Below are 16,977 nucleotides of genomic sequence, written 5' to 3'. Positions count from 1 at the left end.
TGCAAAGGAACAATCTTAATATGAAATTACGACTGGTCTTATGTACACCTAAATAACACTAATCAGATATTCTTGAGATACCTGTAATAACTAAAGGTCCTTGGCTCTATCCCATATCAAGTCTTGGGTACTTACCGGAGTGCTATATCAAAAAAAACACAATTGACCTGTATACTCCAGTTTTTAGTGTTTTTCCATATGATATTAGCCAGCGATGAAGCTAAACTAGTCCCTGAAAATCATAAAAATAAATCAATATGATTCGTTAATGAGTCTTCTCAGTAACGGAATCTTTTTCAACGAATTCACTTTCAAAGCAATACGATTGAATTATCAGTCCAAAAACAATATATAAGTTTATTAAAACATTACCATGATGAATCATGGTCAGGAAATCGACTACATCATTCAAAGCAAAGAAAAAATAAAGGAATAAATTATGAAAGACAGGGACTATATAGTTATTAGGGTCAGTTGAATAATTACACATGCAAAGTTGAAATGAAAAACACGTAGCACAAATGGTAATCAAAAATTCCAAGTCAATAAAGTAGTCCTCTTTAGTAACAGAATAAAATTAGGAAAAATGGAAACACTTTGCTAAACGGAAAGGGAAGATAAAATAAAATTAGTGCCATAGTAAGGAGATGCATTTAAGAGTTTCTGTACACATAACTCTAGTTTTAATCCGCAAATGTCTGAAGCTGAGATTAGAGGGAAGCTTGCAGTACTATTCAACTGAATTATGTAATTAACGCAGAATGAATAATCGGAGACAGAATCTTTTGATTGTATTATGTATTTTGATTACAGGACGCGACTGATTAGCGATCTTCGTTTCTAATTCTCTCTGGCGAATGTCCTTGAGTGTGACAAAGAGGAGGACTCAGTGTAAGACATACATGACTCACGTCATACGAACTATGGAGAGACGAATGCTCATTGTACTGATCAGTTGTGGTAATTTGTCTTTCACGTAAAGGTAGTATATAAACTTCCGTAGTCCCAGTTTCCACTGCTATGCTGTGAATCTAGAAAAATCAAATGGATTAAATAACTGAATCGAAAATACAAACTTGATATCTGTTCAAGTTGTTTTATTCAAAAACGGCACAACGAAATTAAACCAACTTGTGAACAAGCAAGAAAAAAAGGTAGCACTCGAAAAAAGTATTCAATTAAGAGATGTTAACACAGATGAAAGTGTATCTGTGCCAAGATAATCGATAATAAATATAAAAGCTTAACGATAAGCAGTAATAATCCCTTTCATATTAAGGACCTCCAAATAATAAGCTTATGACCAGAATTAGTAGATGATACATGCATTTACGTCATTTGAGAGCGTGATGTTAAAGCGAGTTATGATTAAACTGATGAGCATTCTGATCATAAAAGTCAAGTCAACTACATTGAGACAGAAATATTCATCTGACATTCTGTTGGATATTACGTTAAAATAATTTCCAACAAATGAAGATGTCTAGAATTATATATATATATATAAGTAGATAGATAGATAATATAAAGATTTGTGAGAAAAAAAGGAATTTGTGTGAAAAACAATAATTAATTTGATAGATAGATACTCAAAACAACTGATCTCTAACTCAGTCAGTTACAACGTAGGACCAGGCATACATATGCATCGATCCAAGCTGCCATACCTCGTTAGCACAACAATATGAACACCGAATTCATAGTAGTTAATTTACTGGTGGTAATATATAAAAGAGAGATTGTATATAAGGATGTAGTACAGGAAGAAAGACAGATATGAAGCAATTTTAATCTCAAGGTTTAAGAGAAGATAAAGAGTGTATTCACCTGCGCCATTGTGATTGATTCTGAACCATGTCGCCTAGAGTCTCCAGCCATTGGTTACGATAGTCACGCGGACCCCAACCAAGTAGTCTGCATCTACCAACATGGCTCAGACTAGAAGTTAGTGACTTCAAGCACTGATGCCACGTTTTGGTTTGGCCGCCCCTAACTATATTGTATGCAAATAATTTGTTAGTATCATATTACATAAACTTACTTACTATCCATTTTCTGTGAGAAGCGACATTGAGAACTTTTTCGATGAATTCACTGAGGTGTTTAGCTTAATATGTATGATACAAATTATTTTAATATGTGGATAGTTTTGAAATTGGAATACATGATCAGTATATTAAGAGTAGCATTGAAGTAGAAAAACACCTTACATAGAAAGTTATGAATAAGAATTAATCCAAATAACACTACATAAGCATATCAACAATAGTCACAACATAGAAGGGAATACTTAGACATTTTTCTGTGAACCTGGTTAGGTAAATCCGCCATTATTTATGAATTATGCAATTAAATATGGCGAAAATTTCAATAATTTTGGAATTTTACCAAAAAGTTTACTCATAACACAAAGCACTAACTTTTCGATGATCGGTGAAATTGGTAAAAGCTTAAGTTGCTACGCTGTCTACAAACAAAACAAGAACACTAGACACAGAGGAAAACAATAGTAAGATTAAAAACAATTATATCTTGAAAATATGCACTTCAAGAAGAGCGTACGTGTTTACCGCATAACTGGTAGTTTTCAGCATTTAGAGAATTAAATTTTGAATTTATTATACTACTCAGACTATCAATAAGCAACTTCATCAATAGATGGTGTTGGTTATATCGCATTTGCTTTCCTATTGGAGCGTTTTTGTTGTGACCTACATTGTCGGCAGTGATTTTATGTGCAACAATACATATTCCAACCATTTCGGTTAGCAAAAATTAAATCCATCAATCGAATCACCCTCTATGCAGAATATTACTACGTGACTGTTCCCTTGGTTGTAGAATGAATGTGATGGACAATATTTGAATGTCATATATCGGGAGAATATAATACCAATTTCAACTTGTCACTAATCATGTTAAGTGAGATTTGTTAAGGACCTCGTTTTAGAATGACTCGGTTTTTATCGAGTTACTATCCTAGGTATAGTATATATGCCAGAGAAGTCGTTTTTCAAAAGGTATCCTGCTTTCGTACAAGTTGATCAGTGATGTTCATCAAGGTTTAAGAGCAAGCATATAGTGGAAACCGAAACCAGTACTCTGGAAAAAAATGGTGATTGTTTACCTGGATAGGTTTCGAATGGCTAATGAGAATGAGATTTACCAAGACGAACTTAAGCCACAAATACAGTAAGCGATTGTCAGTATGGGGTTGTGGAGTTCGTTGGATTTCATTGGAATCACGGACCGAGATCAACGGTCCTCGGTTTGATTTCCAGTTGCGGGCTCCTGAATAGACATTGGTGGGGAGTTCCACACTGAGATAGGGACGTCCGTCCAGTGCTTCCAGTGGTGGCTTAACTTAAATCAGTTCGTGATTTCAATGAGTAAGCAATCACTAACTAATGTGCAAATTTATTTTCCTTGAAGCTCTAACATCCTGATCATGCGGTATCGCTCCATGTGAAAATATGCCTCTTTAGTGTTTAATCATTCTCCATAAGAAGTATTACTTTAAGTGGTACACTAAATTCTCTAGTCCTACGAAGAACAATCTAAATTTTAGATGGAACCTAACCAAAATTAAGATCATAATTAAATTAAACCGACAAGATTAAAATTTACAACTATCTGAAATTTGATTTCAGACTTGACGCTAATTTTTCTGAAACCAAATATCAATCATGTACAACTCGATGTCGCACTAAAGGCGGACTAAATATGATTCTTTCACAACAGCTGAAAATATTCACATTAAACGTTGCTCCAGTCGGTTTGCAAAGTTTAGCAGATTACTAGTTGGAATTTTGATACTAACTCAAATAACTGATGTTCCGAATCACAAACGTAGACGGACAAATTGGAAGGGCGAAATCTCCACAGTAAATTTTAGAAGGCATTGCCGATGAAGAAATAAATTGATAATATACCATAAATAGTGTTATGCATAGGATATTACGAGTAGCTTAAAGTCCACTGAAGAATGATAAATTCGGTGTTCCATCAAGATGCACATATAACAGGTTCTATCTTAGAAATTTATTACTTACTATATACAAGAAGCGGTGCCTGACTGGTCTGTTAGTATGCATGTTCAACACAAACTAAAAGTTTGAAATGTTAATCCTGAATCTTTATGGAGTACGAATAAGAAAGTGATTATCATGTTTTAAGAAACTTGATGTTGACCCACTTGGATCGATAAAAATTCATAGGACTAACAAATTTGCCACAACTCATACAAGTATACTGTCACACTAAAATGGATATTAATTCAACAACTGGAAAGTTGTGTGAAAACGAACGTACTTTTACGTCAAAGATTTCAAGTAATTAAATATTATTTCTAGAACTACAATTCATATAATGATAGATTATATGATTCACCCCTACTTTGATTATGTGAATCAATGATCAACTAGAATGCCAAGTAGGAAACAAGATATTATATAAAAGTACTCTCCTATATTATCTGTTCAGAAATATTGACAGGAGATTAATCCAAAGCATATCCCGAAATTCATTATAAGTTAGCAATGACTCGTTTGTAACATATCTTGCTGTAACACAAATATCTTTAGATAGTGTACATATGAAAATCCCCACTATTAGTCGTACAAATCTCGAATGAGTAATAAAAACATCTTCATGACTTTAACAGTTTTTAGAAATCTACTTCCTATAAGATCAAACCTTTAATAAATGCTTAGCATTCATGCGTTATAAATCACTCATTATTCTATGATTTTAATTAAATATAGAACCATAGATCTATTTATGTTCTTGTACTAAACTAGGTTGAACTTCGGTTGAACACCGTTTACACAAAATACCAAAAAGGATGATATGCATTACATAATGCTGTAGTTTGAAATTTCAATAAATTTGAAAGGTTGTAAAGAATTCGACTGCGTAAAAATATATTTGCTGACTCGTGAAAAATAGAAAACTTTTATCACAGTAGTTAAATTTTTAAAAGAGTAGTCGAATGGACGTGCTGAATATTACTGATATTTGTGTAAGACGTTTTTAACTGTGTTGACAATTTATCATCATACGCAAATGTGTTGAAAAATACAACTAAGTTTTCAATTACTAGTATGTTGATTTTCCCAATATATCTTCGGTATAATTAAACTACACTGACGGGCTTGAAATATATCAAATAAAAACGAAGATAACGGTTGTTAAGTTTGTACGCGATTTTTAAAACGGAATTGTGGGTAGCCTGTTACCTGAAAAAATGGTTTTGAGCAGGTCTTGCGTTTTGACTAACTCGGTCGGTGGTACGATTGAAGATTACCTACAGAACTCTGGACCATTGAGAAAAAGCATCCTATATAGCTGTGGTCACAAAATGATATGGGGAGAAGTTAGAGTCCGGGAGGGAAGGGGAAATTTTTGGAGGTATTAAAATCAGAAGTATTAAGTTTAAGACAAGAGAGTTAGGGCGCTAGCATTCGAAAACCCATTTTTTACAATTATACTATTTTTACATATTATGCAACTCATTTACAAAAGCTACATCCTGACTGAACAATATTCTGTCGGTTGATCCCAAGGTCTTTTCAAGAACCGTTCAAGACCGTCAGTATAGTATAGTTTTACCGAATCTACTTTTCAACATATAATTATCCGTATTGAGTAATTAAAAACCTATATAATCAAAATTTATAATTTTTAACTCATTATTCTGGTTGGGATAACTTGTTCAATGAGTGAGCACGTCCAATTAACCTTACATTACTTGACAATCTATTTATATCAGGCTAGTTAAGTGTTCAAATTAATACTTGATGCTCAAAGTTTTGCCCCTAATGTGTGACTTGAATGTGTCAGACACATATACATACCATGAATACCTACTGACAAAGAATACATCAAACATTATTAAACGAAACATAATTAAACATTACTCAGAAACTACTGTAATCTCCCAGTAGTATTAAAACAAAACACAATAAACATCTAAGCATCCTAATATAACATTTACAGTAGATTTATTCATAGAAAAGACAGAGGGAGATCAAATAATAATGCATATATTTGACAAAAAAAGAGGCAAACAATAACACGATAGAACTGAAAACATAACAGAAAAAGAAAGAGAAGACCAAGTAAATCATAGACTATAATTAACTAGGTATATAATAATGAATTAGAATACACAAAAATTAATGAACAATATTTGATGAGACCAGGAGGATACAAAAAGACACAGAAAACAAAACCTGAATACTACAATTACATTTATGTTTTGATGAAACAATGGTTTTATGAATATCCTGTATATGATGCCGTGCTGACTGATGATTAATGATGGCATGTTCAGTTTTGTGCAGTGATGATAATGATGATGATGATGATCAATTGAGATATATAGGATCGATAATATAATGATCTCTAAGTAAAGTAAATTAATTACGAAGGTGATTACTTTGGTTGTGAAGATATTCTTAAAAAATATGGTCAAGCTAAGAGTGTTATATTCGCATAAGTAAACGTAAATAGGTGAAGTTAAAATTTCCTTTCAATAAAGAGACAAATAACATCTAATGACAGACAAGCAAACTTTAAGTGGACATTTATATATATCACCTGTTGGAAATTAGTTATGTTAAGAAACTCCTTCGACAATAAAATAAATTACTGTGCCTTAGATATAAATGAAGAATTGTCAGTAGGGCTGCCTGTGCTTCGTGCTTGTCGGTTATTTCCCCTTATATCTGATAATTAATCTATTGTTATGCTATTTTAATTGAATATTTTGTATACCTAGTCAGTTGGTTTTTCAAAATCTATTCGGTTTAGATTTAGGACACAGTTTTGTGGTCAAACTAATTTAAGACCGGTTATTCATATTCATTTCGACCAATTGTACCGTCATAATACAATATTTTTTTACTAGTTCTCCTTATTTCCTAGCAGCGATGAGTTGAAAGTAAATTTTAAAAAGAAACTAAAGTGACGATGGGAGAAATGAGACAAACAATTAAATATACTACAGATTGAGTATTAATAATGCTAGATATTATATCAAGTTTATACTACTTAATAAAACAGAATGTAATGTGAATTCACTTAGTATTGTTTGTTTGAATCTTCCCATTGATGTGTTAGGACTGCAACTGGTCAGTCTCTAATTGGCATATGTGCATACTGTGCGTATTGCCTCAATATAGCCTTAAGAATGTAATGTAATCTATAATGAGAGATATTCACAATTCCAATGAGGTTGAAGAATCTTAACTAATCAGATAATATTATAAATATCATGTTTCATTTATATGTGGAGTTTCAAGTTTATTTAGCATTACTTACTGGTTAAACGTAAGTAAATTAGTGGAATTTCAAGTCAGAACAATAGAACTCACTAAAATTATTCTGTATGATTTCGTCCATTTTCCTCATTGCTCTTATCACTTCCAACATGAATCGGTTCAGCAGATAAACTAGGACTCGCGAATGCAAACTTAATAGTAAACGGATATGTACATTCTTCATCTTTAATGGGTTGATGATTACATAAAGCCAAAGCTTCACATGCTTCGGCATCTGTAGTCCATTTTATAAAACCAGATGAGGATTTATCTGAAGCTTTTGAAAACTGTTCAATACGTCTGAAAATACAAATTGTTAGGAACTTAGAGTTTCTGATTACGTAATGAATGTACAAACAATATTAACTGACTGATAAACAATAATGGCATTACTATGTAAGGAATTAGTCAACAGATTTAAGGCAAATGGCACGATGATACTTAAAGAAAAAGACGTAAAAACGACATTAAAAAGGAGTGAAAGACCGAATCAAAGAAGAACAAATAAAACCTTAAACATGGAATGACATGAAGGAACATTGCTTGTAATTTAAACATCAAAAAGCAATTTATTGGTCATTTCTGGTAATACGACATCCTCTTTTAATCACTCTATTAAGTATTATTGTGGTGTGGGCTACTTATATCGACATAAGTAGTATATATTGTGAGTGAGGGATAGAATATCTGACAGCAGAAGATTGGGAAGAGAAGAACAGAAACAGAAAGCAAATGGTGTGGAAATCCAGGAACAATGAAGCCTGCGACAATTAATGAGCACTTTGCAAATAGAGTATCAGAGTATGGTTTTTGTATTTTATCAAGCAACTTTGTAACTTGTGCTAAATACATAATTAGTTGTCATCACCTGTGTTCTCATTCACTACACTATGTCCCGGCACAAGACTTTCCAATTGTGAAATTTAACTATATCCTTTATGTTACAGAATTTAGTTAGTATAGAATGCTATTGAATGTCACTAGTAATAAAACTAAAAGGTCCGAGAATATAGCCTTGGTGCTCCAGACTTTAATGAGATATGACGGCGGTAAAATGTTTCTCACAGGTAACCAGCATCGCCAACAATGTCTCTTTTGGTCGCGACCTTAGGTCAACAAGACTATTATTAACTCAACTAGCTTTTCAGATTTATAAAGAAGAATTCTTCTACAGCTTCAGTGACCTGCCCCCTACTTTTAACAGCACTTACCTTCAAAATAATACGTTTTAAAGTTCGGTTGCTTATCCCCAAAATGTGACGGGATGTGGTAAAAGAATACATGATCTTACGATATGAAATATGTAGTCTTAATGCTCTAAAGAACTTATAGTCAAAGAGCAGAAATAAACTGATGATAAAGGGTAGAATTTGTTTAACTTGCTGTATTTAAACACTGTGCATGAACAGAGATACATAATGAATTGAATACGAACACGAGATGGGAGTTAAAAGCATGGAACAAATAGATGTACACGAATAGAGGGACGTGACAAGATACACCATTCCATTACATATATATGCATAAGTTATTTCATTCAGGATCTTTAACCATTAATTTTCTTACTGTTTTATGGGTTACACGTAGACAATGGATACTAACAATACCATGAACTGACAAGTCTTTCCAACATAAAGTCTTACATCTGACCTTATTATAGCCATCTGTTTACAGAATAGACAAGCAGTACTTTTAATCAATTAGCGACTGAAGTGTATAGTTTCTACCTTTAATTCTCATGGTTGAATTTTATAAGACAATGGACATAAGAACCATGCAGATAACTATATATAACATGTCAAACATTTATTCTCTATATTTAAGTCTATTTTACACACTTTTAAAACTCCAAGGAAATCATAAAGTATATTCTAATAAAAAAAACTATGTGCAGGTTTAGACAATAGATTATGACCCACATATACTGCATCAAGATCGATGATGCCCATAGGATAGAATGGAGGTATGAGAAAATATGTGCATTAATATTTCAAATTAAAATGTGAAGTGTCAGGAAATGATGTAAAACAGTATGAATCACAAAAAGTGTTGAGAATGAGAACAGCTTTACTTTTATTGAGATGAACTGTGAGAAAAGCGTTTAAAAAATCACTATTCATTTCATTTTATCAAATCCTAAGTAATATAACTTGTAGCAAGTAAAATTCAGAGTGCTCATTAATGGATCACGATAATTTCCAAAACTTCTCGGTAAGGTAAAGTATTTAAACGGTTTTTAATGACCTCGTGATCAGGTATTCCATAAAAATCTGCTTAAATAATTTGTGAATTTACTGTAACATTTGTGTACACCAAAACAAAATATGAATACGTACTGAGGTTCAGGGGCTCCACATTTTCGCACGAACTCTAATAACTCATTATTCGAAATTTTAGGAGGAGCATTCCAGTAGTGCAGCGTACGTGAAGGTGGATGAATACGATTCTTTTTAGCCATGATTGCTGTAGTATACCTGTTATTACGATCCTTGCTGTAATCTTTAAAAGAAGGAGAACCGTCAGGCAACTGGAATGGACTAGAAACATCCAAAATGACATCTTGCTTACTAGTTCGTACCTGGAAGCCAAAAGAAATGAGGTGAATAAATGATGGAGAAATCGAATAATAGGAAGTTAAGCCCACTAAGACAAATCAAATAAAACATACAAACTAAATTAAAATTGCAACAATTAGTAATTGACAGTCAACAGTGGTCTATATCAATACAATCAATACAATGGAATTAAAATCAGTGGAATGAACCTTAGTTCTGCACAGTCCAATGCTATTTTCAACAAAGATTACATGCGTCTACCTTCGACGTATGTTATCTACGAAGTAATGGAGTGTGTTAACTATTTCATAGCTAAAGAAGTTACAAACACAGTTAGTTCAAAACGATGTTAAAAAATAGCTACTTGTTAATAGTAAGTCATATAGAAATGAAATGTGATTATCATATGTAGTGGGGTTAATAGTATTCAATTACTACTGCTCTTGGAAAACTACCTGCATGTAACAGGATTATTAAAGCAGTTCTAAAACATGTTGAATTGAATGTCACATGCTTCGGAATCAATTGAAAATAAGAGACTGAAACAATTTAGTACGTAATAGTGTTCAATTATCTTGTAGCCAGTTCAGGAATGTTATGACGAAACCTAAATTTCTGGATAGAAAAAGTAGTACCAAACAAGGAACATGAATACCAAATGAGTGATGACAGCAAAGTTGATTTTAAAATGTTGGTTAGTGAAGAGAGAAAATCCGTAGATTCTTTTATATTAGTATTCTATTATATTAATGCTCTATTTACTCCTAGAATTATTTTAACATGGCCTATTCATTGACAGAATGAATATGGAAGTCAACAAGAAGTTTGGATCAATGGTTTTTGAATTTCCTAGAAGTGTACACCGAAGAAAATTCACCAGACAAAAACGAGATTATGATGAACCAAGGAGAAAGAGGCGAGCGAACAAGAAATAAACAAACATAGAATAATTAAATATTTATTGTTCTGGGGGAATCTTGTTAAGATATTTGTAATGAATTTATCGACTTCGGATAGGAACACTTAGCTTCCATATACTCGTTTCCACTATCTTGTAGATCGCAAGCTGACGAAATATCAACTTTTTCAGAAAATATATTCACTAAGTTACCGTTGGTGTTCATCTTGCTGTACTAATGAGGTGCGGGATATTGGACCGATGCATATATGTGCCTGGTCCTACGTTGTAGTTGATTGATTGATAAGTCACCGTCTGATTATCACTTCAAGAAGAGTTGTGCAACTGTATAGAACTCTGTTACGAAAATACAGAGAGTAAAAATTTCGGAGGTTTTTATTATTGAAACTGTAAAAGGACTAATATAAAACTCATGCAGAGATAATAGTCATGTTATTAGATGAGGACCTTTACTGAAACAACTAACAATTATGAGGTAAGAATTTTAGGCTGTTTGGTAAAGAATTTCTGTTTATTTGTTTCCCACGAAAATGAAACGATTCCTAACATGCATGTGTCAGCAAAGATGATGATATGAACTTTGTGTTTTCGACAAATATGCATTTTCCATACACTGAGGTCAAATTATTCCCGTTTATTTGGACTTATACAATACATAGGTAAAAACAAAACGTGAACTTGTCTGTAGTCGAACGCCAGTTTCACAGACCGATAAGCGGCCAAACCAAAACATGGCATCAGTGGTTGAAGTCACTAACTTCTAGTCTGAGTCATGTTGGCAGATGCAGACTACTTGGTTGGGGTCCGCGTGACTATCGTAACCAATGGTTGGAGACTCTGGGTGACATGGCTCAGAATCGATCACAATGGCGCAGGTGTATACACTCCTTATCTTCCCTTAAACCTTGAGATTAAAATTGCTTCATAACTTTTTTCCTTCCTATACTATATTCTTATATACTACCACCACTAAATTAATTACTTCTATGAATCCGGTGTTCATCCTGTTGTGCTAACGAGGTATGGCAACTTGGACCGATGCATAAATGTGCCTGGTCCTACGTTGTAGCTGACTGACTGACATACATTTGAGTAACTGATATACTACGGTGCTACAAAGCTAGACAAAAGAATGAAAAGTGAAAAGAGAACAGCATATGGAAAACAATGTGAATGAAGAAGTTCCAAAGTGGAAATAAGACGGAAAAACATAATACGAGGACATAAAACATACAACGTAAAGGGGACGTCAGTCTCAGATAAGACATTACTCACCATTAACTGGTTGCCCATAAACGAAACACCTGACAGATTTCGGATAAGGCGGGTAGCTGATTCAACATCGCCCATTTCAACCATAGCTGAACCTTCTTTAGTACGGAGAAATTTAACACGGATGACGTTGCCATAAATACACAAAATATTGAATACGCTAGATAAGGAACCAAAATGAGTGTTAGGAATGACATGAAAATCACAAGACACTGGATATTAATTAGTTAAACATATTTAAAAGATTCGACATCAGATTTTAGCTACATTATTATTTAGTTTTCACAAGTTTACATATTCTCTAAACCTCACCGGAAAGATTCAAATTGATGGTAGTTATAAACAAGGGTTAAGTAATTTGGGGGTACATAATCTGAATTGATAAATTCAATGAGTGAAATAAGAAAAGAAAAAAACAAAACCAAGTATTTTTATTTTGTTCAGATACGCACATTGTACGGTTAGAGTTAATAAAAGCAATTGCTTGAGAATAAGTCATTTTAATACAAACCACACTGGGTAATAGACAACGTGGTATCTGGTACAAATGAGCTAAGATTCAATTTCCCACGCCCTACATCATAATTCAGGTGAAATATTAGGATAAAAACGCATAGGAAAAAATAACAATACCAGTTTTGGTAAAAATGTAAACATAAGAAACACAATTTTAAATAAACTAATGAAACCGACCACGGAAGGAAATTAGTTAAAGATGTTTATGATAGACTTTTATACTCTAGAAGAACTCATTTGTTAGCCTGCCAACTAAAACTGAACTACTGAACCTCTGAAGGGTATTTGAAGTTAACTCGCTAATGAATGCCACTTTTTATGCTTTAGGTCTGTTACTGAATTTTTGACTTTTTTAAGAACTAAGATCGTAGTATAATTATAAGCAGCATTTACCACTATTTCCATATCAGACAGCATACTATAAATCGGTACCTGATTATGAGGGTTCAGGTTACATTTCACTAAATACCAAGTTAACCATAATAAAAAAAGTGTTTGAAGAAGAAACTTACACTAAATCGCGAAACATCAGAAATTCGACTTTTTACTGATTGCGATATTACAAATACATTTTATTGTATTTAGCAATCCACTTAAAGCTTAATTCGTTTCTAGATATCAAGTTATATCTTAATAGTGTGATAAATAACAAGTTAAACATTCCTAAAAACAATCTTGCTATTCGAATTTAAGAGCTAGATTTGAACAAGTCTTCCAGTACAATTTTTCTGCCTATATCTTGGAATAAATGCATTGTTTGAGCGTAAGGATATGGTGGAAGAGTGATAATCTTTCATTTATCATGCTGTATATTAACTGATTATTTATTGTCGGAAATAAGATATCCAGAGGAAGTAAACAATGAAAATATTATTTTACATTTACATTTTTACTGGATTAATTGTACCGTGACAGCTAGAAACACAATCAGTGCAGACAATTAGATCTGAATTTCAATCATCTATTTCGAAATAATTTTCAGATGCATTTACCTTTTAAAAGTTTGAAGTGATATCAATCTAGAGTCTAATCCCATTTATGGATATTCTCAAAATACCATACTATTAAAAACATAACATCGGATGTACGGCTGTGTTAGTGCGTCACTTGATAAAAATCTGCAGTAAAGCCATACACCAAAATAGCGGCATTCAGCAGTTTTAATGGTCGAAATTGAATGGTTTGCCATTAGCCAATAGTGGTTAATAATCAAATTAAATGAACTCGTTCACCAAGTACTTAGGTATGAGCCACACTTTGAGTGTGAGAACGAATGATACTACTCGGTTGCTCAAACCGAAGTAGGGCGAGGTTTGAAACTAGAACTTAGGGGCAGAAGAACGAGTACCTTAACCATTAAACCATTGCTTTGTCCTATCTGGTTAATAGTAGATTGTCTTTTAATTACAATCGTGTGATCATAACCGTATAGATTCATAAAATTATGGAAAAATAAACTAACCGATCACAGTTCATTTTCTTCATATCAATATTGTACAGCATAACCACTGCCGTGGAGTTAGAATTTCTATTCCTATTTTGAGCACCATTTAGTGCAGGAATATTGTGAGGTCCCACAGGTATGTTCTTACTTTCTGAGGGGTATGGGTGTCCGTAATCGTTTGAATTTTCGTAAGGATACTGCCCATAAGGATGTTCGTAATCGTAATGACCCTCATCCATATAACCTGAAGAATGAAAATAATGTTGCTAAGATACTTACCGAGAAGCGAATTTTGGTAATGACCATCCTGAAAATTGCAGAATGGGTCACGTTCGCATTTCTCGAAGTCCCAGTTATCCTGATCATTCCTGGGCACAGATAATCGAGCTGGACGAGCATAGTCTACCTTTAGAGTACAACATCCTGGGAAAATATCTGCACCATTCAAATGGAGCTTTGCATTACGTGCTTCTTGTACACTTCCAAACTCCACCATTGCCTGAAACACAGGTTGGTTTTTATTTTGTCACTCACTTGAACCTGGGATTTCCGAAAAATGACTATTCGAAGGACACTACCGTACGAAAATGTTATTCGATAAATTGTTTCAACAGTTATAGGACGATCAGTATCGTAAATTGTAAACAGAAGGATATGATTATCTGCTGAAAGCGAACTTTGTTCATCGGTAGGAACTCTATTTGCAGCTCGCTGAACTATGTGTTTTGATGTGCTGAAACTGATTTGAACCAGGCTATTCAGAATTTTCACTTCGGGATTTCTAAACATTAAGAATAAGAGTACGTATATGATTATCAGGATTTTGTTTCTCTGTACACGAGATTTCATTGTAAACGAGAACTAGATCTTAAGTATAATCTGGGAATATAAACCACTCTAATAACTTGTGTAAATTGCTTAAGATATATAAATTGAATACTTATGCATAGGAAACAGTTGTGAGGATAATTATCACTTTGAAATCTAACCCAATCAGGATAACGATATGAACTGTTTTGATGAATTCGATGACTTGAATTTCGGTAATCAACGTACTAGTAGATATTGGAAACCACGTTATTCTGAGCACGACGTTCAACAACTTTTAGGGTCGATTCCACTATGTCTAATTACTGAATCACCTGAAAACGTAGTCAGCAGAGTACATTTGATGAATTGACCACTTTTAACAGGTTAGTTTACCACACAAAAACATAAAACAATAAGGGATATTAAGGGGTCCTCGGTAGTAACATCTTAAATTGAGACACCCAAAGAAATTAACAACATGAAGATAAACACGAGATTTGTTAAAATAATGCAAATTTTAAAGAAAAATACTTGATTTATTGTCATCACATCAAAGGGTTAGCGATTGAGTGAGATCTAACGTTTTTGCTTTACGAGTCCATATTATGCGGAGTACTTTCCCGACCGTGACATGTATTAGTGCTTTGAGAAAAAACCAATTACTTCCGTATTCGAAGACTGATCCGTTTCAACTGGTACAGTGGATGAATATACATAGACCAAGGCGAGTATGAGCTAACTAGTATCACTCTTTTCTCGTTATACGATATTTCAGCCTTTCTTTAGTTCCCTTAATTTACATTTTCACCATTTTTTATCCACTTGATATTGCTTTCACTCCATGTTTCTTTTTTAAATCCTCTTATTAGAACCCCAATAGAATCAGCTAGCTGACTGCCCGATAGGACGACCATCTGTTTGCAGTAATCCTATTGACTTGAAACGACCATTCTCGCCTACCTTCGAATTTTTATGTCATAGAGATTATTAAGGTTGTTTGCATGATCACAAACGAAACCAATGAAGATCTAGGACCATTCCATGTAATTAAGAGACGAATCACGAAGCCAAATGGTCTGGATCAGATCTTCATGCAGACATATAACATCAGTGAACAGCCTAGGACGGATATTCACACCATTGTTGAATAAAAAATCTGACAGGAAGCTAACCAGCGACTAAAGTCAACTTTTTAACTATTTTGAAAGCCTCTTAAACTACTAAAATAATCAAGTAACCGTACTCTTTTGTTTCGAATTAAATCACTGGGAGAAAAAAAACGACTGACAAGTCTATTTCATTATGTAACGGAAGGAGATACGACACGAAACTGGCATCACGCTCGCCGATATTGGAGAGGCCAACATGATCAGTTTGTTGCAGTGTGCAAAAACACCAGTAATAAGATGTGACTTTTAAAACGTACCTATTACACACCTTATAAAAACCAGGTGAAAATAATTAAGTAATGACTTTCGAGTCACTTTTAAACGACCAAGATAGACACTGAATCTTTAACTAAGACACCATACCTTTCTATAAGAGCTTCAGCTGATGATATATCTTCAAACTCAACCAAAGCTTGTTTTTTCTGAGGCATCATTGTTACGTCACGAATACGTCCATAAGACTCAAATGCTTTGACGACATCAAATTCCACACTATGTCTCGGTAGACCACGGACATGAACAACTGGGGAAGGATCAATCTCACCCCAGTCTTCTGGTCGACTTCTTTTACAACCTGAACCTGTGCCTCTATCAGACATGGTAACGGAGAGCTTGTAATTAGCGGCTGCAGACACCCTTACATGTGAATGAATAAAACACAGAAACTATTAACAGGCATCGGAAGACTGGTCCTGAATATGACTTAAACATGGCATATCGAGAACTCTCGAATATTTTTCCATGTGTTGGCTTTCATAAAAAGAATTGAGCTTACATGAGTCTAATCTGTTTCAGTTTGGAAAGGACAGGAGGTTTGATGGCCTGTGTTAGTCCTGGCAATGATGGTCTCTCAGTTCATACAAATTTCTTTTGAAAGAGTCGACGGATGGAGTCTCAACCATTTGCTGAGGTAATTATTTTCACTCGTTAATGATTCGATGGGAAAGTCGATAGTCAGCTGACAAGTAAT

The 16,977-nt window shown here is 33.7% G+C and overlaps 2 protein-coding genes across 2 annotated transcripts; both read right to left on the bottom strand.

The window, feature by feature from the left end:
• Positions 1-751: 751 nt before the first annotated feature.
• On the bottom strand, positions 752-2,760 carry Smp_051580 (hypothetical protein; the record flags this gene model as incomplete). Its single annotated transcript, XM_018792615.1, has 2 exons — positions 752-862; positions 2,563-2,760. The coding sequence occupies 2 exons, from the start codon at positions 2,758-2,760 to the stop codon at positions 752-754; spliced, it is 309 nt and encodes a 102-aa protein (XP_018644247.1).
• Positions 2,761-7,381: 4,621 nt separating this feature from the next.
• Smp_149700 (heterogeneous nuclear ribonucleoprotein l (hnrnp l), putative) lies at positions 7,382-16,606 on the bottom strand (the record flags this gene model as incomplete). Its single annotated transcript, XM_018792614.1, has 7 exons — positions 7,382-7,622; positions 9,659-9,900; positions 12,072-12,228; positions 14,047-14,272; positions 14,308-14,527; positions 14,563-14,809; positions 16,371-16,606. 7 exons carry the CDS (start codon positions 16,604-16,606, stop codon positions 7,382-7,384), a joined length of 1,569 nt encoding a protein of 522 aa, XP_018644248.1.
• Between the last annotated feature and the right edge of the window lie 371 nt (positions 16,607-16,977).

The sequence above is a fragment of the Schistosoma mansoni genome, assembly GCF_000237925.1.
Source record: "Schistosoma mansoni, WGS project CABG00000000 data, supercontig 0239, strain Puerto Rico, whole genome shotgun sequence".
NCBI classification, from domain to species: domain Eukaryota; kingdom Metazoa; phylum Platyhelminthes; class Trematoda; order Strigeidida; family Schistosomatidae; genus Schistosoma; species Schistosoma mansoni.
The sequence above is the reverse complement of the archived record's forward strand: the minus strand, read 5'-3'. Positions and strand labels throughout refer to the sequence as shown.